At 36.9% G+C, this 27,876-nt stretch overlaps 1 protein-coding gene across 6 annotated transcripts in view; it reads left to right on the top strand.

The window, feature by feature from the left end:
- Positions 1-27,876, top strand: part of LRRC7 (leucine rich repeat containing 7) — a 552,677-nt gene that overhangs the window by 310,135 nt on the left and 214,666 nt on the right. For 3 of the 6 annotated variants that reach the window (XM_015142159.3, XM_028832560.2, XM_028832554.2), the window contains one exon: positions 1,244-2,763. The exons of the other annotated variants lie outside the window; for them this stretch is intronic. In XM_015142159.3, coding sequence (XP_014997645.2) covers positions 1,244-1,298 — 55 coding nt within the window. In that variant the 3' untranslated portion in view covers positions 1,299-2,763. Of the gene's footprint in view, positions 1-1,243; positions 2,764-27,876 lie in introns of those variants that run through there. 6 annotated transcript variants of the gene reach the window in all.

Here is a 27,876-nt window from a genome sequence, read left to right as displayed (position 1 = left end):
AATAAAATGTAGTACACAAAACATTGTAAACAAAATATGTGTGAGTCATTAATTGAAATGTGATTGGTGGATTTTCTGGAAGAAATGGGGAGAAAATTAAAGTAGAGTAATAGCATGATTAATTGATTCAGGATGGTTCCTACTGAAAAATTATGTTCAATAAGAATCTGTCATGACTTTTGATCATTTGTTACTCTACAGTATATCAAATATAATGGAGTCAGGTGCACAAGCTGTAAAAGCGACTGTTATAAAAATGCCAATTTCTTAAATTAAAAAGGTGGTTACTTAAATGATTTAATTCCAAATAGCCATACTTTATTAATTTGAGCTATTGCTGTATCTAGAGATGTTAAATATTTTTATAAACGATTTTGTTCTCATATATACATTTATCATTCTGCATTCAAGTCAATGGTTTTTAAAATTTCCTCTCAAGGTCCAAATTACACATATTTTTATCAAAACATGGAGATGCCTGGCAAAAGTTGCTATTTAAATATTTAACAGAAAAATATATTGGAAGAATAATTATTTGTTTACAACCCAAAACATTATTTCAATCAAAATTCTTTTAATATAATAAAATGTGTTCTTCTACAGTATGTTCATTTACATATACCTCTCTCATTGGTGTCTTTCAGTGTTTTCTCATATAAGATCTTTTTCAAACACTATGGAGATTAAACTGAATTATCTTAATATGATTTGAACCACTATACTGGAGAAGAAAATTTCATAGAAGGGAAATTCATAAATTTTGTCATTTTCAGAGAGTGTAGGGGACATTAAAATTCATAGTAAAATATCAATGTGTCCATTTCTATTATGCCTTAAACAGTATGCATTAATCATGCTTATTGTCGCAGAGGGTTATTGGAAATGAGTAGAAGCTTGGAAGTGATAGTGTAAGCAAGTTATTTTCATGACAATGGCTTATCACCTGATGATCATCATATGAAAGTTTTGCTTGCTCCTTTCGGGGGTATGCATGTTTTTCATCATCTGGTCCAATTCCACGCTGAGTTTAATTTTCTGTTTTTATTTTATCTAACATTTTTCCTAATCCTAGAACTATGCCTCTTTACAAAAATATTACTTAAAACCTATTTCTATGGAATTACATTAAAACAAGTAAACTTTCTACCATCCTGTACTGTAAACCAATTGGTAATTATTTTAGTCACCTTCTGCATTAGGAGTTCCATCTTTTGGGCATTGAAATTGATTTTTTTCATCTTAGCATCGGAAGATCCAGAGTGTGCCCCTTTGCCCAATCGCCTGAGACTATACAGTGACACCTACAACAGAGGATGTGGAGGGAGCAGCTTTTCGGGCACCAGAAATGGCAGCATCAGGAGCATCAGCACGAATAGACTTTGTAGAGGTAGTTCTCCCAAACTATATTACGAAACCAAACATTTTTGGTGCGCTACCTGCTGATGGGGGCTGCCTTCTTACTGCCCAGTATCTACAAAATGTTTGGTCTTTGTTAAAGTTTAACAATGACATTTCTGACTAACATAGAAAGACCTGATTTTTTTCCAAGTGTGTTCAGTTGCCATAACTTTCAATGAATATGAAATTTTATCAGTCTCAAAAAAACAGTAACCATATTTTTATCTGATTGATTTCACTATTTGTTATGTTAAGGTGCTGTTGTGTATAATTTGTATATTTTTTATATGGATCAAACTAAGCCATCTTTTAAAAGTCATCCTAATGCAGTAAATAAGATAATTTCTCTAGTTTGTTAAATTCTTCAGAGACTGAATACAATTGCCTCGTTTTTCTGTCATACTCCCTGATGATGTTCCATTGTGGACTTATTTTGCAAAGTTCCCAGATGGCACAAGTCAAAATATGAAACGCTGGTGATTGATTGATTTTATGTATCCTTTCATCTTAAGTAATTTAATGTGAAACAGTTATTTTCTAGCTCTAAAATACATTTGTTAATTAACCATATTGGCTTTTCGTGCAGTTCAATGACTTATAGCATTTCAATTTGCATATAAAATGAGTCTCTGTAATGGTACTTTTGCTAAATAAATAACAATCGACATAATGGGTTCATTTGCTTTTAACAATTTATACATATAGTTTAGAAGTAGGATATATTTCATATTGAAATTTTGAAAAGATTGAAATTCAACATACAAGGGTCACCATCTTCTTACTGATACCTAATGCAGTACAGCAAATTCACTCGTCATCCCATATTAACTCCTTTTTGGAACAAGGCAAAATACAAATAATTTACAATGACTGTGTTGGAGCTAGTGCTTGATTAAATACAATTCAAAGGTTCTTTTTATAAAACAGGTATGAGCAGGACACACTGAGCTTACAGGCTTTTCCTATTGTTTAGTTTCTATTTCATTTTACTGCCTAGGAAAGAAACACATTTTTTTGCAAAACCTATGCTATTGGAGCTGAAATGTACTTTCTTGAATATTTCTATTCTGTTTTATGAATTTCAATTATGTGAAATATATAAATATAAAATTGCCTTAGAATGCGTAACTCTTTGTATAAAACATATATCTGAAAGTAGATGTTGATTTTTTGTTAAACTTGTGTAAATGCTGATTTTTCCATGAGTACTTATGAAGATCTATATGTAAAAATTTTAAGTCTACTGTGTTTGTACCATCTGTTTTTAGCTGTGTATACTATATGCTAATTGACTTCTGTCATTGTCACATATATTGAATATATCACTGAAAAAGTAAAAGGTATATTACTATTCTAAAAACAAAATTGTAAATTCCTGACATTGCTTTAGAATAAGTTGCACTATCTTAGTGTAGTTTTATAATGTGTTCTTATGAATTCTCAGTGCCCTTCAGATGCCATCAATTTATTTAGCTTTCCGAAATTTATTTTAGAGATTACTTAAAAAGAGATTACTTAAAACATTCTGCGTGAAAGTAGCTTTAAAGATTAAAGAAACATTGCTGTTTTGACTTTATGATGGTCTAAGTAAGAAACTGGACCTTTCATTATTAAAGCTTAAAAATCTTATGCAGTGGCAATGAAAGTCCGCATCAGTGTGTAGACTGTTGAATAATTAACTTTACTGCAGTAAACCATGTTGTCTTTCTGGTCTTGACAATATATAACAATTGAAAACTTGTATGTGTAGCATAAAGGAAATTTTTCTTAATGAAAAGAAGTTAACAAGTAAATTGAATAACTGTTATCAAAGCTAAAGTTCTTTAAAACTTAATCAGCAGAAGTGATTATAAAAGTAAAAGGTTAAAATGAATACAATTGAATATAATACATGATTTATTTTGCCCACTGTCCATGTTATATGTCCTGGTTAGTGCTCCAACAATCATAAGTGATTGTAAATTCATTCACAATATTTGTGTGACTCTAATCTTTTATTCCAAGAGGAATCATGCATACCAGTTTAACAAAATACTGACTGTGTTTATCTGTGAAGTTTCATATAATTTCAGCCTCAATATATACTTTTAAAAAAAACAGGTAAAAATGGTAATAAGATGAGATGTTTTCATATGCATTTACTCTTATTGAAATAATTGTATTGAACTCTTTTATAAATATATGCTATTGATTTTACATTCAGGAGTAGTAGGATATGCATATTATGCCAGAATTTGGCTAAACATATTCAATAAAGAAAACAACAAAAACGACCCCTTAAGAAAAAGGCAGTACAGTATGTGGTTACCCATTCTCCAAGATACAAATACCATATAGCCCTTTCTCTCTTCATAATATTAGACTACTCTCAGGAACCTGGGGCATGATATGAACAACAACTATGAAGGGGCTCTTATGCCATAGTTGGGCTTTATTTTCTGGGCAATAGAGAGGTTTTGATGAAATGGTTTTAAGCAGCAGAATGACAAGTTAGATTTGTGAGTGATGAGATAAAACTGGCTAAGTAAGAATTCACACTCTCCTTGCTAAGCAAGCAAAGAACAAAAGCCACTCTGGGCCAAGTGTAGCGGTGTACACTGTATTGCCTTTCATCATTTTATTGGCATCTCATGAAGAGAAGCCAGTTGTTATGCCTTTTAGTAGTGCCTCAGAGAACAGAATATGTATTCCAATATGTTTCTCAGAAGTTACAGGTTTCTGGAACTTCAAGAATTTCATAAATTTACTCTACCAGCCATATTTTTTGTCTGTATCAAACTTTGACAGTTAAGGTTCCTCCTATTTTGTCTTATCTTTTTAATCAAATCAACTCTTCTTGAGCCAAAACTGGCAGATCTAAATTTTGTCACCAAAAATTATGATTATTTTGTCAATTTTTAAAAGGAAGGCATGTTAGGCGTAGTCAGTTTTATTTTGTGTCACTTGTTTCTGCCACTAGCAATCAATATAAGTTGAGTAAAGACTGATAGTCTGTATTTATTCATTGGCATAAAAAACACTATTACCAGGGCAAAAATATAGCATCTGGAGGTCTAGTAGAGTAAAAATAATAATTTCAGAACAGATGGGTTTAGAACAGCATGAGAATGTGGAAACTACATCTTCCTCAAATCTCAATGAGGTAGAAATCTTGTATCAAACCAGTAATTCTTCCAACCCTCACACAGGTACAACTTGCTTTGATTTCAGCTGTATTTAACATATAGATAGAACATCAGAAATCCAAACTCTTCATCGCCTCTGGTGCTTGGGCAAATTTTAGAGAAATACAAACCTTTAATTCAATCCAATTCAATAAACATTTGTTGAGGACTGACTGTGTGTCAAGCGCAAGGATTAACACTAGAGACACCATGTACAAAGAGCCCCTGCTGTTCAGAAGCTTAAGGTCTGATAAGGAATAGAGACAAGTGAAGCATTATATGCAGTACAGCATAGTACATAGGATTATGGAGATGTGATGAAGGCCGAGAAATAGTAAAGAGAAGTTCTATTTCTTAGTCCTATCTGTAAAGTCCAGGTGAAGCCTGAGGAGTCTTTCAAACCATAAATTGGAATTTTAAAATGGGCAAAAGGAGAATGAGTGTTGCTCATAGAGAAAACTCCATGTCACAAGTGGTTGAATATGTAAAAGAGAAAGCATGAGGAAGGAGTAACCATGAGGTAGACAGAGGAGAAACTGTGAAGGGGCTCTTATACCATAGTTGGTCTTTATTTTGTGGGCAATAGGGAGGTTTTGATGAAATGGTTTTAAGCAGCGGAATGACAAGATAGATTTGTGAGTGATGAGATAAAACTGGCTAAGTAAGAATTCACATTCTCCTTGCTAAGCAAGCAAAGAACAAAAGCCACTCTGGATCAAGTGTAGTGGTGTACACCTATAATCCCAGTGCTTTGAGATGTCAAGGCAAGAGGATCACTTGAGGCCAAGAGTTTGAGGCTACAATGAGCTATGATCACACCACTACACTCCAGCCTGGGCAACAGAACAAGACCCTGTCTCTAAAGCTACTTAGACAATTCTTTTTTTTAAAATCAGCTTTATTTAGGTGTGTGAAATACATAATATAAAACTAACTCATTTTAAGTGTACAATTCAATATTTTTAGTAAATTTATAGAGAAGTGCAATTATCACCACAATTTAATTTTGGCCATTTCTGTTACCCAATGCCCAAGTCCCTCCTGCTTATTCACAATTAATCCCCATTCTAATCTCCTTTCCTACCCTAGCCCCAGGTAACTACTAAACTGCTTTCTGTCTTTATAAATTTTCCTTTTCTGAACATTTCACATAAGTAGAATTATTCAAGTAGACATCTTTTGTGTCTGGTTCCTTTCACTTAGCATAATGCTTTTGAGGTTTCTACCAGATTATTATTAGACAAACAGAATAAACATATTTTACTCCTAAAGAGACTATGAACACTGGGAAAACAAGACGTGTGATAAGGATGTAGTATGAGACTCTCAAAAGTGTAGAGGAGACAAGAGATTGAGGGACCAAGATAGTGAGGGCAGGATGGCAGGAAAAAAGAATCAGTTGGAGTAGAAGAATCAGAAGTGCACAGTTATGTGAAAGTAGAAGAAAACATGTCAAGATATTTTAATATAATTTGCTGAAGACTAAAGATTTGAACTGTATTGCCTCCCTACCTTAAAGATTTAAAATAGGTATTTGTAAAGATTGGACTTCCTGATTGTCGTTACTACTAGATTCTAGATACTAGAGGTATCACAAGCTTTGTTAGTTTCTTGGAGAAGTAAAGTCACGTCTCCAAAGAATGCTTACCTTAGGAAAAAAAAACAAGAATGCATTTGAATAGTGACAGACTGACATCTGCAGTTAAAACATAAAGGGGCAAAAGTACATCTAGAACAAGCTGTGTTATCTTTGAAAAACCACTGTGGAGCCAACGGGACATTTTGATAGTCACACTGAGATTGGAGTTACAGTGGTTTTAGAGAATGCACGACTGATTCAAGAATGCTTGTTCAGGGGGGAGCGGGGAGGGATTGCATTGGGAGTTATACCTGATGTAAATGACGAGTTGATGGGTGCTGACAAGTTGATGGGTGCAGCACACCAACATGGCACAAGTATACATATGTAACAAACCTGCACGTTATGCACATGTACCCTAGAACTTAAAGTATAATAAAATATATATATCAAAAAAAAAAGAATGCTTGTTCAGATGAAGAAACAGACTTAGGTGGCATGATGAGGCCACTCAAGTCATAAAAATTAAAAAATTCTTTCTGCAGGAGAAGACAAGGCTACTGGCAGATTTTCTGAGTCTCTATTCAAGATCCACCCCACTAAATGAGAATGGCTGCCTTGCTGATTTGACTGTTACTGTAGGCCTGAAGATAAAGCAAATTTTGGAGTTTTTTATGTGATCTACCATTAACTAGAAAAATCACAGGTTTATAGCACAGCTAATGAGATAAACAGACTTTGATTTTAGGGCAGTGAAGACACTCTGCATGATGAATAATGATACTATATATATATAAATAAATGTATATATATAAAAGAACAAGCTGTGTATGATATATATTTACTCTGCTATGTATAATATGTATCTATAAATATATATTATAAAATGTATATATACATATATTTATATATTTGGTGTACATTTGATGGGTTTGGACCAATGTATAATGACATGTATTATCCAGGATGGATACATTTGTCCAAACCCATCAAATGTACACCAAGAGTGAACCCTAATGTAAACTCTGGACTTTGGGTGACTATGATGTGTAGATGTAGTTTATCAGTTGAAACAATGTACCACTCAGGCTGGGGATGTGAATATTAGGGAAAGCTATGCATGTGTTGGGGTGGGGAGTATATGAGAAATCTCTGTGTTTTCCTATCAATTTTGCTGTAAACCTAAAACTGCTGGGGAAAAAAAAAAAAAAGACTGCACACTGGCCAGAATATGCCCGCCACTTAGTTGTTACCAGGAAGGGACAAACTCAAAAACAAAGAACCCACTAAGCAGGAAATCTGACAAAAATCTCCCGGCCTAATGTTACGACTGGCCTCAGGCCAAGAACTCTGATGAATGAAATTGGAGCCTCAGAAGACAGCACCAAAGATGGTTTCTGAGAGGCTACTGAAAGGACCATCTCTCCGGAAACCACATCTCCAAACCCCTAGGAGTGGGAAGTGGTCCTGCCAAGCACGGTTCCTAGAGGCGCTAAGTGGTCTGCTGTGGCCTCAGTAGGAATGAGAGATTTCTCAGCGCTGATTAGAAATACTGCAGCACCGCAGGCGGGGTGGCACATGCCTGTAGTCCCAGCTACTCAGGAGAGTGAGGTAGGAGGATTTCTTGAGCCCAGGAGTTCTAGGATGTAGTTTGTTATGCTGATCGGGTAGTAACAGTAAGTTGGGCATCAATATGGTGACCTTCCCGGAGCAGGGGCCCACTAGGTTTTCTAAGGAGGGGTGAACCAGCTCAGATCAAAAACGGAGCAGGTCAAAATTCCCATGCTGAACACAAATTCTCAGGAACAATCCCAGGTTAAGGATTGCAGATTCATTTCCTAAGCCACGGAGTCAGGGTCCCCTGCCTTGTTCAGGGTGAACAGGACAAACCCGGAATCCTGACGGTTGGTCTTGTTTGCTGCTGTTAAAGTAACAAGGAGCCATTTTACCACCCGTAAAACTAAGACTCTATTCTTTAAAAGAGAGGAAGTTAACTACTAATAGGAATGTCTTTTAATTACAAGAAGTTGATATTTCTCCAGGAAATGCTCCAAGACACTGGAAAAATGTTTGCATACTCTGAGTAGGGCAGAAAAAAAGGCAAATTAAAATGGTATGGGACAAAATGGAGATTTTTGTATTTTTCCTTCCTCCTTGCCCACTTAGCTTTGTTCTCTGTCTCCACTTCCTGAAAGAAGAAAAGACAACAGTCACTGCAAGATGCTCTCAAATAAAAGCCAAAGGAGGAGAATTATTCTCCCTCGTGGACTCTGTGTGGGAGCTGGAGGTGAGGGGACATCAGGAGCTCACTCTGTAGGACTTTAGCACTGAGCAAGGGGATGATCAGGGCAAAAGATGGGGTAAACGTGACGTCAGGAAAGAGAGTTCTTTGGGTAGGAGGGTAAGGTTTTCCTAGGAGTTTTGGTGTGCTATGCAGTAGGATAGAAAATATCAGTAAGAAGTGCTGTGAGTCAAGTTCTCAGATCCCCTTAAATGTTGACAATAACCTCAGGACGGAAATTGCCATTTGGGGTCTATGTTTCTCTAAGTAGCCTTTATGAAAGTATCATAGGAGTTAATATGAGGGACAGGGAGACCAGTTGCTGTAATCATGACAAAAGAAGGAGAGTATAATAATAGGAAAGAAAAAGTAAACAGAATTGGGAGACATTTTTGGAAGTGAAATTCAAAGAACTCTCATCAGAGTGTACCTTATTCTTGTCATATATAAGGAAAAATGGAAAAAGTTTGACAGAAACTGCTTCTAGATTGTTCCTTAAATCAGGGCTTTACTCTGTGGCTTTATGATTTAATTTGAAAAGGATTTTCCAGAAAAAAAAAGACACAGCCATGTTCAAAGCAACTAACAACAAATTGCAAAGCCAGAATAATGCATCTTGTATTTATAACTGTTTTATATTGACTTATAAATCTGCTTGCCTTTATTAGTTTGACTAAGATCCAGTCCAAATGTCAATGCCTCTTTGAAGATTTCTCTGGATCCCCAAATATGTGCATATGGGACTTTGGATATAAAATTTCTAAAATGTTATCACATCGTATTTTCATTAGTTGTTTGAAGGTCTGCTTTCTTGAGCTCTTTGAAAGCGGGTCTATGTCTTATTCATCATTATATCTCCACTGGATAGAAAAGTGCTTTGTCCAAAGTTAGATTTGTTAAATGAATAGAGGAGATATGGCAACCAGAGGAAATGCAATCTTCTGCTGAGTGTCAGAAGTACTATCATATGCAATAACAACAAAATTAAAATGTCTAAAATCAGTCCCTGTATCTATCATCATAAAAATATGAAACTATTTCCAATATTATTCCTATTAAAATTTCCAATGAAACCAGTACTTGTATGTGCTATTAGTTCGAATCGTGCTACTAGAACATTGTTGAGTTTGAAATTATTAGCATCATTCAACTAATATGTGTATAGCTGTCACTTCCATTTGAATTATTATGACACCAAAAGCTCAGGCAAAAAAAGAAAAACAAATGAGACTAACTCAAACTGAAAGGTTTTTACACAGCAAAGGAAATAGTCAACAAAATAAAAAGGCAGGCTGGGCATGGTGGCTCACACCTATAATCTCAGAACTTTAGGAGACCAAGGCAGGAGGATCACTTGAGGCCAGAGTTCAAGACTAGTCTGGGCAACATAGTAAGACCCCCATCTCTACAAAAATAAAATAAAATTAACCAGGAGTGATAGTGCATGCTTGTGGTCCCAACTACTTGGGAGGCTGAGGTGAGAGGATCACTGAAACCAAGGAGGTCAAGACTGCAGTGAGCCATGATCACACCACTGCACTCCAGCCTGGGTGACAGAGTGAGACCCTGTCTCCAGATAAAAGAGAAAAAAAAAAAAAGAACAAATACAAGGCACCCTATAGATGGTGAGAAAATATTTGCAAACTATATATCTAATAAGAAGTTAATATCCAAAATATATTTTAAAAGCCCATACAACTGAATAGCAAAAAAAAAGCAAACAAAAATAACCCAGTTTACAAAATAGAATTGACAAAGTATGTAAATAAACATTTTTCCGAAGAAGAATTATGAATGACAACAAGTATATGAAAAGGTGTTCAACATCACTAATCATCAGGAAAATGCAAATCGAAGCCATGAGTTATCACTGTATATCAGTTAAGATGGGTATTATCAAGAAGACTAGAGATAACAAGTATTGAAAAGGGAGTAGAGAAAAGGTAAATTGCTGAGAATGTAAATTGGTATAGCCATTATGGAAAACAGTACGAAATTTCCTTAAAAAGTTAAAACTACCATATGACCCAGCAATTCCTCTTCTGTATATATTACACCCAAAGGAAATAAAACATGTACCTCAAAGGGAGATTTGCAGTCCCGTGTTCATGGCAGGATTATTCACAGTAGCCAAAATATGGATATAATTTAAATGCCCATTGACTGATGAATGGATAAAGAAATTGCATCATAATGTACATACCTACACACACACAAATATAAACACTATATAAATATCATTTAACCTTAAAAACAGAGATCCTGTCATTTGTAACAACATGGATGAAACTAGAGGACACTTTATTTATTTATTTATTTATTTAAGTTCTAGGGTACATGTGCATAACGTGCAGGTTTGTTACATATGTATACTTGTGCCATGTTGGTGTGCTGCACCCATCAACTCATCATTTACATCAGGTATAACTCCCAATGCAATCCCTCCCCTCTCCCCTCTCCCCCCTCCCCATAATAGGCCCTGGTGTATGATATTCCCCTTCCAGAGTCCAGGTGATCTCATTGTTCAGTTCCCACCTATGAGTGAGAACATGCGGTGTTTGGTTTTCTGTTCTTGCAATAGTTTGCTGAGAATTATGGTTTCCAGCTGCATCCATGTCCCTACAAACGACACAAACTCATCCTTTTTTATGGCTGCATAGTATTCCATGGTGTATATGGGCCACATTTTCTTAATCCAATCTGTCACTGATGGACATTTGAGTTGATTCCAAGTCTTTGCTATTGTGAATAGTGCCGCAGTGAACATATGTGTGCATATGTCTTTATAGCAGCATGATGTAGAATCCTTTGGGTATATACCCAGTAATGGGATGGCTGGGTCATATGGTACTTCTAGTTCTAGATCCTTGAGGAATCGCCATACTGTTTTCCACAATGGTTGAACTAGTTTACAATCCCACCAACAGTGTAAAAGTGTTCCTGTTTCTCCACATCCTCTCTAGCACCTGTTGTTTCCTGACTTTTTAATGATTGCCATTCTAATTGGTGTGAGATGGTATCTCATTGTGGTTTTGATTTGCATTTCTCTGATGGCCAGTGATGATGAGCATTTTTTCATGTGTCTGTTGGCTGTATGAATGTCTTCTTTTGAGAAACGTCTGTTCATATCCCTTGCCCACTTTTTGATGGGATTGTTTGTTTTTTTCTTGTAAATTTGTTTGAGTTCTTTATAGGTTCTGGATATTAGCCCTTTGTCAGATGAGTAGATTGCAAAAATTTTCTTCCATTCTGTAGGTTGCCTGTTCACTCTGATGGTAGTTTCTTTTGCTGTGCAGAAGCTCTTTAGTTTAATTAGATCCCATTTGTCAATTTTGGCTTTTGTTGCCGTTGCTTTTGGTGTTTTAGACATGAAGTCCTTGCCCATGCCTATGTCCTGAATGGTATTACCTAGGTTTTCTTCTAGGGTTTTTATGGTATTAGGTCTAACATTTAAGTCTCTAATCCATCCTGAATTAATTTTCGTATAAGGAGTAAGGAAAGGATCCAGTTTCAGCTTTCTACTTATGGCTAGCCAATTTTCCCAGCACCATTTATTAAATAGGGAATCCTTTCCCCATTTCTTGTTTTTCTCAGGTTTGTCAAAGATCAGATGGCTGTAGATGTATGGTATTATTTCTGAGGACTCTGTTCTGTTCCATTGGTCTATATCTCTGTTTTGGTACCAGTACCATGCTATTTTGGTTGCTGTAGCCTTGTAGTATAGTTTGAAGTCAGGTAGTGTGATGCCTCCAGCTTTGTTCTTTTGACTTAAGATTGTCTTGGCAATGCAGGCTCTTTTTTGGTTCCATATGAACTTTAAAGCAGTTTTTTCCAATTCTGTGAAGAAACTCATTGGTAGCTTGATGGGGATGGCATTGAATCTATAAATTACCTTTGGCAGTATGGCCATTTTGATGATATTGATTCTTCCTATCCATGAGCATGGTATGTTCTTCCATTTGTTTGTGTCTAGAGGACACTTTTCTGAGTGAAATAAGCCAAACACAGAAAGAAAAATGCTACATGATCTCATTTACAGGTGGAATCTAAAGAAACACAGACAGAAGCTGAGAGTAGAACAGCGGTTACCAGCTGTCTGGGGGTAGGGAAGATGGGGAGATGTAGCCCAAAGGATACAAACTTGCAGTTGTAAAATGGATATGTGTTGGAGACCTAATATACAGCATAAGAATATATTGAGTACTTGAAATATGCCAAGAGAGTGGATCTTAAGTACAATCATACCTCAGAGACATTGCAGGCCCAGTTTCACACCACCACAATAAAGCAAATATTATGATAAAACTATTGTTTTCCACTGAATATAAGCATTATGTTTACAATATACTATAGTCTATTAAGTGAGCAATAGCATTATGTCTTTAAAAAAATATCGTAATGAAATATTGTAATGAAAAAATACTTTGTTGCTAAAAGTTCTAACAATCTTCTGATGCTTCAGCAAGTAGTAATCTTTATGTTGGTAGAGGGTCTTTCCTTGATGTTAATGACTGCTGACTGATCAGGGTGGTGGTTATGGTGGCTCTAGCAATTTCTTAAAATAAGACAACAATGAAGTTTGCTGCATCAATTGACTCTTCCTTTCATGAAAGATTTCTCTAGAACATCTTTCTCTTTAAATGCTGATTTCTCTGTAGCATGTGATGCTATTTGATAGCATTTTACCTACAGTAGAACTTCTTTCAAAATTTGAGTTACATTTTTTACATTAATAAAGTAACCTCAAACATTTGTGGTTACTTTATTAATAAGTTTATGTAATATTCTGAATTCTTTCTTGTCATTTCAACAATGTTCACGGCATCTTTACCATCTCAAGAAACCACTTTCGCCAGGTGCAGTGACTCACTCCTGTAATCCCAGCACTTTGGGAGGCTAAAGCAGGTGGATTACTTCAGCCCAGAAGTTCGCCATGAACCTGGGCAACATGCCAAAGTTCTGTCTCTATAAAAATATACAAAATTAGCTGGGTGTGGTGGCATGCACCTGTAGTCCCAGCTACTCAGGAGGCTGAGGTGGGAGGATCACTTGAGCCTGGGTGGTTGAGGCTTCAGTGAGCCAAGACTGTGCCACTCACTCCAGCCTGGATGACAGAATGAGACCCTGTCCAAAAGAAGAGTAAGGATATGGAGAAGAAGAAGGAGAGGAGGAGGAGGAGGAAGAAGAAGAAGAGGAGGAGGAGGAGAAGGAGAAAAAGGAGGAGAAGGAGGAGGAAGGAAATCAGTTTCTTAGATCATCCATAAGAAGCAATTTCTTGTCAAAGTTGTATGAGATTGCAACAATTCAGTCACATCTTCAGGCTCCACTTCTAATTTTAGATCTCTTTCTACCACACTGAAATTACTTTCTACACTGAAGTATTAAACCCCTCAAAGTAATCCATGAGGGCTGGAATCAATTTCTTCCAAACTTCTGTTAATGTTGATAGTATGATCTCCTCTCATAAATTATGATTGCTGTTAATGGCATCTAGAATGGTGAATCCTCTCCAGAATGTTTTCAATTTACTTTGCCCAGGTCCATGTGAGGAATCATGATCTGGCTATATACAAAATGTATTTCTTAAATAATAAGGCTTGGAAGCCAAAATTATTCCTTGACCCATGAACAGCAGAATGGATGTTGTATTCACAGGCATAAAGACAACACTAATCTTGTACATCTCCATGGGAGCTTTTGAATGACTAGGTGCATTGTCAATGAACAGTAATATTTTGAAAGGAATCTTTGTTTCTGAGCAGTAGGTCTCAAAAGTAGTCTTAAAATATTCAGTAAATCATGTCGTAAACAGAGGTGTTGTCATCCAGACTTTGTTGTTCCATTTCTAAAGCACAGGCAGAATAGATTTAGCATAATTCTTAAGGCTCCTAAGATTTTCAGAATGGTAAATGAGCATTGGCTTTAACTTTAATTTACCAACTGCATTAGCCCCAATAGGAGAGTCAGACTGTCCTTTGAGGCTTTGATGCCAGGCATTGACTTTTCCTCTTTAGCTTTGAATGTCCCAGATGGCATTTTCTTCCAATAGAAGGCTATTTCATCTACATTGAAAATCTGTTTTTTGGGGTTTTTTTTTGTTTGTTTTTTTTTTTTTTTTGAGATGGAGTCTCACTCTGTCGCCCAGGCTGGAGTGCAGTGGCATGATCTCGGCTCATTGCAAGCTCCACCTCCCGGGTTCATTCCCTTCTCCTGCCTCAGCTTTCTGAGTAACTGGGACTATAGGCGCCCACCATCACACCCGGCTAATTTGTTTGTGTGTGTGTGTGTGTGTGTGTGTGTGTGTGTGTGTGTGTGTGTGTTTAGCAGAGACAGGGTTTCACCGTGTTAGCCAGGATGGTCTTGATCTCCTGACCTCATGATCCTCCCGCCTCGGCCTCCCAAAGTGCTGGGATTACAGGCGTGAGCCACTGGGCCCAGCCAAGAACCTGTTTTTTAATGTAGCCACCTTCGTTAATTATCTTAGCTAGATCTTCTGGATAACTCACTGCAGCTTCTACATCAGCACTTGTCACTTCACCTTGCACTTTTATGTCATAGAGATGACTTATTTCTGTAAACTTCATAAACCAACCTCTGCTAGCTTCAAACATTTCTTCTGCAGCCTCCTTACTTTTCTCAGTCTTCATAGGATTGAAGAGAGTTAGCGTCTTGCTCTGGATTAGTCTCTGGCTTAAGAGAATGTTGTGACTGGTTTGATCTTCTGTCCAGACCACTACCACTTTCTCCATATCAGCAGTAAGGCTGTTTCACTTTCTTATCATTCATGTATTCACTGAAGTGGCATTTTTTATTTCCTTCAAGAAATGTTCCTTTGAATTTACAACTTGGCTAACTGTTTGGCATAAGAGGCATAGCTTTTGGTGACTCCAGCTTCTGACATGCCTTCCTCACTAAGCTTAACCATTTCTAGCTTTCCATTTAAAGTGGAAGACCCACAAATCTTTCTTCCACTTGAACACTTAGAGACCATTGTAGGTTTATTAACTGGCATAATTTCAATATTGTTGTGCCTCAGGGAATAGAGATCCCAAGGAGAGGGAGAGAGGGGAATGGTCTTTTGGAGGAACAGGCAGAATATACACAATATTTATCAAATTAACTTTTCCATCTTATGGGCATGGTTCATGGCTCCCCAAAACAATTACAATAGTAGTAACATCAAATATCATTGATCATTGGCTGAGCATGGGTGGCTCACACCTGTAATCCAAGCACTTTGGGAGGCCAAGAGTTCAAGACCAGCCTGGCCAAAATGGTGAAACCCCACCTCTATTAAATATGAAACTTAGCCAGATGTGCTGCTGTACATCTGTAGTTCCAGCTACTCAGGAGACTGAGGCAGGAGAATCACTTGAATCCAGGAGGTGGAGGTTGCAGTGAACCAAGATCGTGCCACTGTACTACAGCCTGGGCAACAGAGTAAGACTCTGTCTCAAAAAAGAAACAAAAAACCACTGATTATAAATAAACATGATAGTTACAACAATAAGGAAAAGTCTGAAATATTACCAAAAGTGACACAAAGACATGAGTGAGCATATGCTGTTGGAAAAATAGTGCCAATAGACTTGCTCAACACAGGGTTGCCACAAACCTTTAATGTGTAAAACATGCAGTATCTGTGAAGCACAATAAAGTAAAATGAAGTGCAATAAAATGACAGGTGCCTGTATTCTAATCACAAAAAAGAAAAAAATAAACATGTGAAGTGATAGGTATCATAATTCACTTGATTGTGGTCATAATTTCACAATGTATACATATATTGAAACATCACTCTGTATACTGAATATATACTATTTTATATGTCAATTATAACTCAATAAAACTGAATAAATTTAAAACTCCAAAATATTGTAAAAGGGGAGGAGTTATATTTCAACTATTGGAAGGATGGCAGTGGCATATCAGGCAGAGAAAATAGTGGATGTAGGAAAGTCTAATATCTATTTATGGAATGAGGGCTGACCTGGGTTTCTGATCAGGGAAGTAAGTTAAAACAGTAGTAGAAAATAAAAGTGGAAAGGTAGGGTGAGGAGTTTGGACCTCACTAAGTGGTAACTCTTAAAGATTACCTGTGTGAGTAGCAAGGACACAGTTGGTACTCAAGGCATGAGTTAAAACCTCAAATGAGAAAAAAAATGTTGGAGCAACATCACGCAGATAAAGCCAATGATGTATTTAAATATGATACGATACAATACACATTTTTAAAATTCCTTCTGGTACTGTAATTGACCTGAAGATATATGAAATCATATGAATTACGACTCAAACTGTCATCCCTCTAACAAAACAGTAAGCTAGACAAAACTGATTTAGCCCCTAAGTGATCCCTTATTCCAGAATAATGAGGGGTAAATAATATTTATTTACTGGACATGCCAAGCTCTTTACCTACATGCATTATTTCACTGACCCTTGTAACAACTGAGTGACGTATGTGTTGTCACTGCGTTACACATGAGAAAATTGAGTCTCAGAGAAATTAAACAATTTACTCAAGATCGCTTTGATAGGAGTGGCAGAAATTGGATTCAAACCCACTTCTCTCCAGTACTCAATCTTGTATTAACTTCATTGTTTTGCCTACAGATTATAGTTTTGCTTAAATTCTGTTTAAGAAACCAAATTATTTATGTCGGTGTCGCTTATTTGATTTACCTCCAAGCACTTGATTAAGAATCAAATTATGTTAATGCTTCTTGTGGATGATAGATATTCATTACACATTAAAAGAATTGATTATTCTCTTGAGGTGTTTTTCATTTTTAAAAATACATCCAGGTACATTTTGGGTTCTTGAATCGCAGATTAACCATTCAGTCCTCATAACGCGAGATTGAAGAGATAATCAATGGGTTTCATACAGTTAAAAGAGTGTCAGTTTCTTTGCAATAATGTAATACTGTCCTTAATTTACGACTCAATGTCTTTAGCTATCAATTTTATTTTTCCAACCTTTTAAAATCAAGGTGGTTTCTTTTGCATTTCCTAAGATTCAAGATTGAAAATGTAACAAAATCTCAGACAGCTAATATGTATTAAACTTTTGAAAGCACATGAAACAATACTTTCAAGAATGTGTTTTTTGATCTACACATTAACCTGGTAAGAGGGGCATAAAAAGTATTTCCAATTCCGCTAATAAGAACTTTAATGTTATTTGGTAAGGATAATACACTACTTTTTTGTTTCAGCTTATGCTATGTATTGAAATACATTCTATTTTTTTTCTTGAAAAAATGTTTGGAATTGTAATTTTTATTATAAGTAGAAGCTTTGTAGAAGGATCTTATACAAACTGGTAAAACTTTGAAATGTAAATTATTTCCTACAGTAATTACCATAAATATGGGTAAATAGCTCAGAATGTTTCTATATGTAACTACTGAGTACTTTCAGTATTCCTTGATATAAGTAGATATGGGAACCATGTAGCTTCTAATAATGTCAAGGCATTTGCTATTTTAAGAGATTTTTAAATTTAATTTTTAATATAAAATTTCTCATACTTGAAAACCAAACTTTTTTTTAGTCCTCTCAATGAGCTCTTGGTTTTGTGGAAGAGATATTCTAGGCCAAAGAAAGTCATGTGCAAAAGCAGGGAGATGAATGAGAAACTGACGAACTGTGCAAAATACCAGGAGATTCATTGGTGTGGGAGGCATTGGCTACTGAATGTCAAGACATGAGGTTTGAGCAATAGAACAGAGCCTATTCAAGAGTGGTTTTATATTCCAGTATAACGGTTAGATCAACAAAAAAAATAAGCCTCATTCCGTTGATTTTTTCAATAAATATTGATCATTTTATTTTACCTAATCTAGGGACCAGAATCTAATAGGTGATACAGTTCCTAATATTTATTGAGTTCTAAATTCTTTACATGTATGAATTCACATAGTACCTTGAAGTAGGTATTATTATTATCCCCATTTTACAAATAAGGAAACTAAAACACAAAGAAGTAACTTTCCCAAGGTCAGGAAGCTGGTAAGGTATGGGGGAAGGATTTGAACCCTGGCAGCATGACTCTGGCCTTGTTCTTCATTACTGTGGCACAGCTGAATAGAGATCACCCAAACCAAATTGAAGATATGAGGATATGTGATGAGTTTGTTAGAGGTTTGAATACATATTGAATTCGTTTCCTCACATTTGTTAGTAAAATATACTAGCCTCCTTTTTGGTTTTGAAAAGTTTTATTGAATTACAGTCACTATCTAATAAACTGACATACTTAACATGTACAAATTCACAATATTCAAGAAAGAAAAGCAACATAAATGTCTATGGACAGATGAATAAAAAACGTGTGGCCTTTGTACACATTACACACAATGAAATATTAATCAGCCTTTAAAAAGATAAAAATGCTACCATTTTAAAACACATGGATGGACCTGGAAGACATTTTGTTAACTAAAATCAGTCAGTTGTAGGACAAATGCTGCATGATATCTCTTATATGAGGCACTTAAAATAATCAATGGTATAGAAGTAAATAGTAGAATGATGGTTACCAGAAGATGTCAGGGGTATAAAGTTACAGTTACACAATATAAGTAAGTTCCAGAGATCTGCTGCACAACAAACAGTGGTCATAATCAACAATAAGGTATTGTGTACATAAAAATTTAGGCCAGGTGTGGTGGCTCATGCCTGTAATCCCAGCACTTTGGGAGGCGGAGGCCAGCGGATCACCTGAGGTCAGGAGCTCAAGACCAGCCTGATCAACATCTCTGCTAAAATACAACGTCTCTACTAAAAATACAAAATTAGCTGGGCGTGGTGGTGCATGCCTGTAATCCCAGCTACTCGGGAGGCTGAGGCAGGAGAATCACTTGAACCCGGGCGGCAGAGGTTGCAGTGAGCCAAGATCGTGCCATTGCACTCCAGCCTGGGCAACAAGAGCAAAACTCCATCTTAAAAAAAAAAAAAAAAAAAAAAAAAAGGTATTAAGAAGGTAGATCTCATGATAAGTGTTCTTACTACAAAAATAAATGAACAGCCGAGAGTGGTGGCTCACACCTGTAATCCCAGCACTTTGGGAGGCCGAGGTGGGCAGATCACAAGGTCAGGAGATCGAGATCATCCCGGATAGTACGGTGAAATCCCGTCTCTACTAAAAATACAAAAAATTAGCCGGGCGTGGTGGCGGGCTCCTGAAGTCCCAGCTATGGGGAGGCTGAGGCAGGAGAATGGCGTGAACCCTGGAGGCGGAGCTTGCAGTGAGCCGAGATCGCGCCACTGCACTCTAGCCTGGGTGACAGAGCAAGACTCTGTCTCAAAAAATTAAAAAAAATAAAAACAAAAAATGAACACACACAAAAACCCCAGAAAACAAAAAAGCAAAGGTACACAACGAAACTTTTGGAGGTGATGTAAACCTCCTATCTGGATGGTGGCGACAGTAACTTGAATTTATAACATACACAAACTCACCAAACTGCATATATTAATAATATGAAATTTTTGTATACTAATAAACTCTAAATAAAACAGAAAAAAATGTGTAGAATTTTACAAGTTTTGAAATACATACACACCAGTGAAAGCATCACTGTAATTGAGATAATGAACAAAATTCGTCAGCCCCAACGGTGTCCCCAAGGCACTGTTCACCCCACTCCCCACCCAGACAAACATTGTTCTGCTTTCTATCACTATAGATGAGACTGACTTTTCTGGAGTTTTATGTAAGTGTAATTATACAGTGTATTCTCTTTTTCTGTCTGGATTCTTTCACTGAGCATAATTATTTTGGGATTGATCCATGCTGTAATGTTTATCAGTTTTTATTGATGAATAATATTCCATTGTAGAAATATTCCATGGCTGTTTATTCTTTCACCTAGTGATGAATATTTGTGTTGCTTCCTTTCAGATTTGGATTATTGCAAATAGGCTGCTATGAATATTTATGATATTTATGTACAAGTCTTTGTATGAATGTTGAGGAAAAGAAGCCACAACGAAATATATGTCTTCATTTATATAGAATACAAAATGAGGCAAAATTATTCTATGGTATTAGAAATCACAATAGTAGTTATCCTCTGGGAAGTATGATAGTGACTAAAAGGGTGCCTGAAGTGGGTTGCTTTTGGACTCTGGTAATAGTGTGCTTCTTTTTTTAAAATTTTATTTTATATCGATGCATAATAGATGTACATATTTTCAGGGTACATGTGATAATTTCATATATTCATATAATTTGTAAAGATCAGATCAGTATAATTGGGATATTTATAACCTTAAATATTTTTCTTTTATCTACACTGGAAACATTCAAATTATTATTTTGTAGTTATTTGAAACATGCAATGGATGATTATAAATTATACGCACCCTCCTGATCTATCAAACACTATATCTTATTTCTTCTGTCAAACTATATATTTGTACCCATTAATCAACCTGTTTCTTCGTCTTGATGTTGATTACATAATCAGTCAGTATATGAAAAGTCAGTGAGCATATTTTAGATATTTATTATTTTATAGGTATCCTATACATGGATTAAAAGTGAGGCTGCTGAAATAGTTGTGGTTAGATCTAGATGGTTCTGTATACATTGCCTGACTGGTATGTCTGTTTCTTATTTCATAGCCTATTACTATTCCACTCATAAACTCCCAGTATCCTCTCTGTTTTTCCTATACCACTGCCTTTATAGCCTGTACTGTAATTATTTATTTTAGTTTAGGTCTTTCTTGTTACACTATAAATTTTCTGCAACAAAAAAAAAAGATAATGTCTAACTTTTCACCTTTGTTTTTATTCTGCAGTATGGTGCTTGGTACAGAGCAGATATTCAGTGGACCCTTAGATGAATACTATAAAGCCTTCTTTGTTGTTTGCTTATGCTTATGCTCAAAGGTTAGCCCCTGAGTCTTCATTATTTGACTTCTCCTAGAGCCTTCAGTTTTCCTACTGTCTACAAATTATTGACTAGGTTGTGTGATATTGAGAGATTTTCTTCCAAATGAAATGCTTTGTTTTAGCATCATTTTTTCAATGATAATAATTTGTGTTATTGAGTACTTACAACGTACGTACTCTGTTTAAGCACTTTACATCTGCTTACTCTTTGAAGATGCACAACCCAACAATATTCCCATTTTATAAACTGGGAAACTGAGGTACAAAGAAGTAGAATGTCATATCACATTGTTAGTAAGTCACAGAACTCAAATTTGATTCCAGACAATCTGGCTTCAGAACTCATGCTTTTATTCAGTTTAGTCTTTTATGTGTATATATGCTATATTATATCATTATGTTTCCTCACTTCCTTCAGAACTTCAATAAAATGTTAGCTTTTCAGAGTGGCTTTCTTTGGGCACTTTACATGAGATAGCATCCCTTACAATACTGTCTATAATTCTTACCCTGCTTTATTTTTTTCACAGCACTACCACCACTCTATATGTTGTATATTTATTTCTATTTTCTTCTTGTACATTTCTCCCCACAAGAACGGTATTTCCATGAGAGCAGAGACTTTATCTGTTTTGCTTTTGACTTTATTCCTATGTCATAGAATAAGGCCTGGGACATAATAAGTGTTTAATAAATATTTGTTGAATGAATGCATGAACGTTTCATAGAATCAATCTATGCTATGGCATCGTGGTGCTAAGTACAAAGGGACAGCAAAGGTTTGTAAAAAAAATCTTCTAGCAGAATCATTTTCTGCTTATAAACCAAAATGGGTCTTTATTAGGCAGAAACATGGATACCAATACAAATTCATGCCCTGTCAATCTTAACGCAAGGCCATTTTTTAAGATTCTTTGAAGATACACTGTCAAGTGAGTTTTTATTCTGGGGAAACTTTCTTCTGGCAAAGGGGAATTGAAAGAGAGTTTTTATATTACTTGTATTTTGTCACTTGCATTTTGGAAAGATTTCTATGGCTGCTCCATGCAGAGTGGATTATATAGTGGGCACAATGGAAGACATGGTAAGCAGTTAACGAAGTCGTAGAGTTAATCCATGAGAGAATTAACTGAAGCCTTGAACTAGAACTATAAAGTAGCTATGTAGATGAGAAAGGATGGATTTCAGAGAGAGTAGAATTCATAGGGCTTGGTGAATAATTCATCAGGGGTAAGGAATACCTCCCAGGTTTCTGTTTTAGGGAATATCAACTACATAGACAGAAAATAAGGAAAGTCTGGGAAAATGATGAATTTTGTTTTCAACATAATAAATTGGAAATGCATGTAGTATATTCAAGTGGATCCAGTCAGTAGACAATCAGAAATTTAGACCTGGAACTTAGCACCTATGGCTGGAGAGCTATATTTCAAAGTCATCAAATGCCCCAAGTTGCATAGGGAGATTATGAAGAATATTATTCCATTGGATTCATATGTATCACACAATAACCAACTCTGTGATTGTAACTGAAAAAGACTTTACTGGGAGGACCTTGAATAAATGAAATAATTGATGGCAAGACAGGTCAAACTTAGAAACTAAGCAAAAGCAAGTTTAAAAGAACACTACAGTGTAATTCCATTGCACCAGCACTGAACACTGAATGCCACAGTTTGCACTGGTACTCTGCCAGCGCTGAGTACTGACCACTGCTACTGCATTATCAGCTTGCAGTTTCTGTGGCTATCATCACTGTTGCTGCTGCTGCTGCTGCTGCTCAAATGATCATCAATTCTAAGTGGTCAGGAACTTCTGTAGATAGTATCCATGGAGGGTAAGGAGCATGTGTCTGACTTGTATAGCCTGAGTGCCCAATTCACTGATACCAGAAAGCCTTAAAATCCAAATCTCTGGTTTCTAGGAGGGTTAAAAGTTGAGACCCACCAAGAAGATACCACCAAATATACTTAGTTAACAACATTAGGTTTATTCATTGCTGCTGCAACAGAGATCATATATGATGGAGAACCATGCAGCATCTCAGTAAGAGGGAGTTAGAAGGGACCTATAGATTATTTTGAAAGGGTTCAAAAAATGGGGACTATTACTTTGGGATTTGGAATAGAAGTCACCATAATAGAGGTTCCATTTAGTTTTGGTCCTCATCAGAAAACTCAGAATCTACATCTATTTTAATAGCTTTCAAATTAAGAAATAGTAATAAACTATCTAACACTTTATTTTTCTTCATTGTATTCGAGGATAAACTTCTTCCCATACGTCTTTAAAAAGTGTTATTTATTGGTCACCTTCAGAGGAGAGCTCTCAGTTGGCTGCATACAAATCAAGAGTGTTGATATTGTTTTCTTGTTTTTGATCTATAAAAATTATGAGTTTTATTGTAGCATACAATATTCTTCTAAGGTGCCAAATCATAATAAATATTCTCCCCAACCATTCTACCTTAAAAAGCAATTACTGGTTGAGCATCACTAATATGAAAATTCAAAATCCAAATTCTGAAATGCTCCAATGAGCACTTCCTTTGAACATCATGTTGGCACTCAAAATATTTCAGATTTTAAAGCATTGTAGGTTTTGGATTTTCACACTAGGGATATTCAACCTTTATTCTCAATTGTGTGTTTTTCATCTGAGGAGTCCTCTGAGATGTATTTAAAATGACTAGCTTTAGTTTCATGACCTCCAAAACTAAATCTACCAGAGAATGACTCCCATGAGAGAGCTGAATTCATTTAGCCACTATAAATAGTTCAGTATGCCTGTAAATTACAACGTATACAGTGGTTTTGCAGGCAATAAAACCAGAAAGGTGTAAGCTGGTGTCAAATTATAAGGTTCCTTGAATGCAATATTAAGGAATTTAGACCTTTTCTTTAAATAATTGTATTTCTGAGCCCAGAAATGATATGATCAAATTATTTTGGGGTTTACTCTGGTGATGATGTATGGACTGGAAGCAGCTGAAAGTGGAGGCAGGAAGACTAGTGAAGAGGCTGGTACAAATGCCTGGGTTTCCGTCATCTAAGAAGTAAGAAGGGCAAAACTAAGTGGCAGAGGGGATGAAAAGAGAGTATACATTCAAGAGAAAATAATGGAGATAGAATACATAGGTGTTTGTAACTAATTGGAGAATGATAGAGAAAAAAGTTTAGAACAGCTTCCATATTTCTATTATTTAAGGCTACTGGGAGCATAGTAGTAATACTCATTAAAATAGCAAATAGACAAGAGGCAAGTTTTTTCTCCTTGTTTCATTTGAACTCATTCCTTTTCTTATGGGGGAAGTGGACTTCCTCATCTAGTTTTGGTGCTAATGGTTGTTCTCCATTCCTAAGAATGAAGCCCTGCTCACAGTGTAAAGTGTCAGTACAGTTTTACCCTGGCAACATGACCTACTGTAGCCTGACAGGGAAATAATTTTCTGAACCAGCCTTCTCCAAGAGTGAATTGCTCTTGAGAAATAACTGTCTATCTCTTCCTTGGCCATTAATGTTAAGAAAACAAAATCATCTTTGACCTCCTTCGTGTTGCAGAGAACTTTATTGAAAAAAATACATTACTACTTCTAGAACATGCAAAATGCTTTTACACCTAACTGAATGCTGATGGTAGTGTCATTTACTTTGCTTGGGATTCCCATTCTACCTTCTCCATCTGGTGAACTCATTATCTCTTAAGTCCTAATTCCAGTGTTATCTTATATAAAGCCATCTGTAGGTCAAGCTCTGATTACAAGCTCTCATAGTACTCTGACTTCTGGGTATCATGAATCCCAGCTATAATAAATTAATATATTAATTTCATAATAATTTAACATCTAAATTGTATGATAGAATGTATGCTCCATCAGGGCAGGAACTGTGTCTGCTTTGTTAACCCTTGAATTGCTATGACACACATAATAAGACTTCATAGTAGCCATTATTATTACTAATTGGAAGCTTTTATAACTACTCCATTAGGTTGCAAGGACCTGAAGGCGACAGCCATGTGTTAATCCTCATCCTTAGCCCAGTGCCTAGAATCTAATACATACTCAAAAGGTGTTTGTTAAATTGATTTTAAAAATTAGTTATCTAGTTGATAAAATTAAAAAGCTTTAATTGGGACCAGGTGTGATGGCTCACACCTGTAATCCCAGCACTTTGGGAGGCTGAGGTGGGCAGATCACTTGATTCCAGGAGTTTGAGACCAGCCTGGGCAACATGGTGAAACCTTGTCTCTGCAACAAAAACACAAAAATTAGCCAGGTATGGTGGCATGTATCTGTAGTCCCAGCTACTCGAGAGACTGAGGCACAGGAATTGCTTGAACCCAGGAGGCGGAGATTGCAGTGAGCTGAGATCGCCATTGCACTCCAGCCTGGGTGACAGAACCAGTTTCAAAACAAAACAAACGAAAAAAAGCTTTAATTTTCAGAGACGTTATAAAGTGAAGTATTAGTATAGTACAAAAGTAAAGAGACTACATAATCAACCTGTTTTGTCCACATGATAAAAATAATTTGAAGAATCAGACTTTTCTTGCTCTTTGAGCAATCAGCCAAGTGTTATAACATTGACAAAAAAAATTAATCTTTCTTCAATAAAACTCAAGTTCAGAAACATGTTTTATGACAGTATGTTGAAAAGCAATGGTTGATGCAAGATTTGCTTTATGTAACTATAATTACCGATAAGAAATAATGCAATTAGACTTCATGTCTTTTACAGTTCTTTGATTGAAGTGAGTTTTCAGTATGAGACACATTTCACAATGGTCTCGTTTAGAGTAGATTTCTTACCCATTGTTATTTTTATTGTACAGTCCATTATTTCTGATAGCTGTCCTATTATATTTTATTTCACAACTTCCAAGTGCTGATTGATAATAGTCATTTTTTTGGCATTATAATCTTTATGATAAATTATATCCATGGGAAAAAATTATTCCTGGTCAGGGCCAAGCAGAAAGTTATCCTAAGTGAAATTTGTTCTTAAGTTGCTATTTCACCAGAGAGCTGGGCAAGGTGGTTGAATAGGAACAGCTCCAGTCTGCAGCTCCCAGTGAGGCCAACACAGAAGGCGGGTGATTTCTGCATTTCCAACTGAGGTACCCGGTTCATCTCACTGGGACTGGTTAGACAGTTGTTGCAGCCCACAGAGGGTGAGCGGAAGCAGGGTGGGGCACTGCCTCACCTGGGAAGTGCAAGGGGTCAGGGGACTCCCTCCCCTAGCCAAGGGAAGCCATGAGGGACTGTGCCATGAGGGATGGTGTACTATGGCCCAGACACTGCACTTTTCCCATGGTCTTCACAACCCACAGACCAGTAGATTCCATCAGGTGCCTATACCACATGGGCCCTGGGTTTCAAGCACAAACTGGACAGCCGTTTGGGCAGACACTGAGCTAGTTGCAGGAGTTTTTTTCATACCCCAGTGGCACCTGGAACACCAGCGAGACACAACCATTCACTCCCCTGGAAAGGGGGCTGAAGCCAGGGAGCCAAGTGGTCTAGCTCAGCAGATCCCAGCCCCACAGAGCCCAGGAAGCTAAGATCCACTGGCTTGAAATTCTCACTGTCAGTACAGCAGTCTGAAGTCGACCTAGGACGCTTGAGCTTGGTGTGGGGAGGGGTGTCTGCCATTACTAAGGCTTGAGTAGGCAGTTTTCCTCTCACAGTGTAAACAAAGCCACCTGGAAGTTCAGACTTTGTGGAGCCCACCTCAGTGCTGGAAAGCCACTGTAGCCAGACTGCCTCACTAGATTCCTCCCCTCTGGGCAAGACCTCTCTGAAAGAAAGGCAGCAGCCTTGTCAGGGGCTTATAGATAAAACTCTCATCTCCCTGGGACAGAGCACCTGGGGGAAGGGGTGGCTGTGGGTGCAGCTTCAGCAATCTTAAACATTCCTGCCTGCCAGATCTGAAGAGAGCAGCAGATCTCCCAGCACAGCACACAAGCTCTGCTAAGGGACAGACTGCCTCCTCAAGTGGGTCCCTGACCCCTGTGCCTCCTGACTGAGAGACACCTCCCAGAAGGGGTCGACAGATACGCCATACAGGAGAGCTCTGGCTGGCTTCTGGCATATGCCCCTCTGGGATGAAAATTCCAGAGGAAGGAGCAGGCAGCAATCTTGACTCTTCTACAGCCTCCACTGGTGATACCCAGGCAAACAGGGTCTGGAGTGGACCCCCAGCAAACTCCAGTAGACCTGCAGAAGAGGGGCCTGACTGTTAGAAGGAAAATTAACAAACAGAAAGCAATAGCATCACAATCAACAAAAAGGACAACCATGCAAAAACTCCATAAACTCCATCTGAAGGCCACCAACAGTAAAGACCAAAGGTAGATAAATCCACAAAGATGAGAAAAAACCAGCACAAAAAGGCTAAAAATTCCACAAACCAGAATGTGTCTTCTCTCCAAAGCATCCCAACCCCTTGTCAGCAAGGGAACAAAACTGCATGGAGAATGAGTTTGATGAACTGACAGAAGTAGGCTTCAGAAGGTGGGTAATAATAAACTCCTCTGGGCTAAAG

Source organism: Macaca mulatta, chromosome 1 (genome assembly GCF_049350105.2).
Source record: "Macaca mulatta isolate MMU2019108-1 chromosome 1, T2T-MMU8v2.0, whole genome shotgun sequence".
NCBI classification, from domain to species: domain Eukaryota; kingdom Metazoa; phylum Chordata; class Mammalia; order Primates; family Cercopithecidae; genus Macaca; species Macaca mulatta.
The sequence above is the reverse complement of the archived record's forward strand: the minus strand, read 5'-3'. Positions and strand labels throughout refer to the sequence as shown.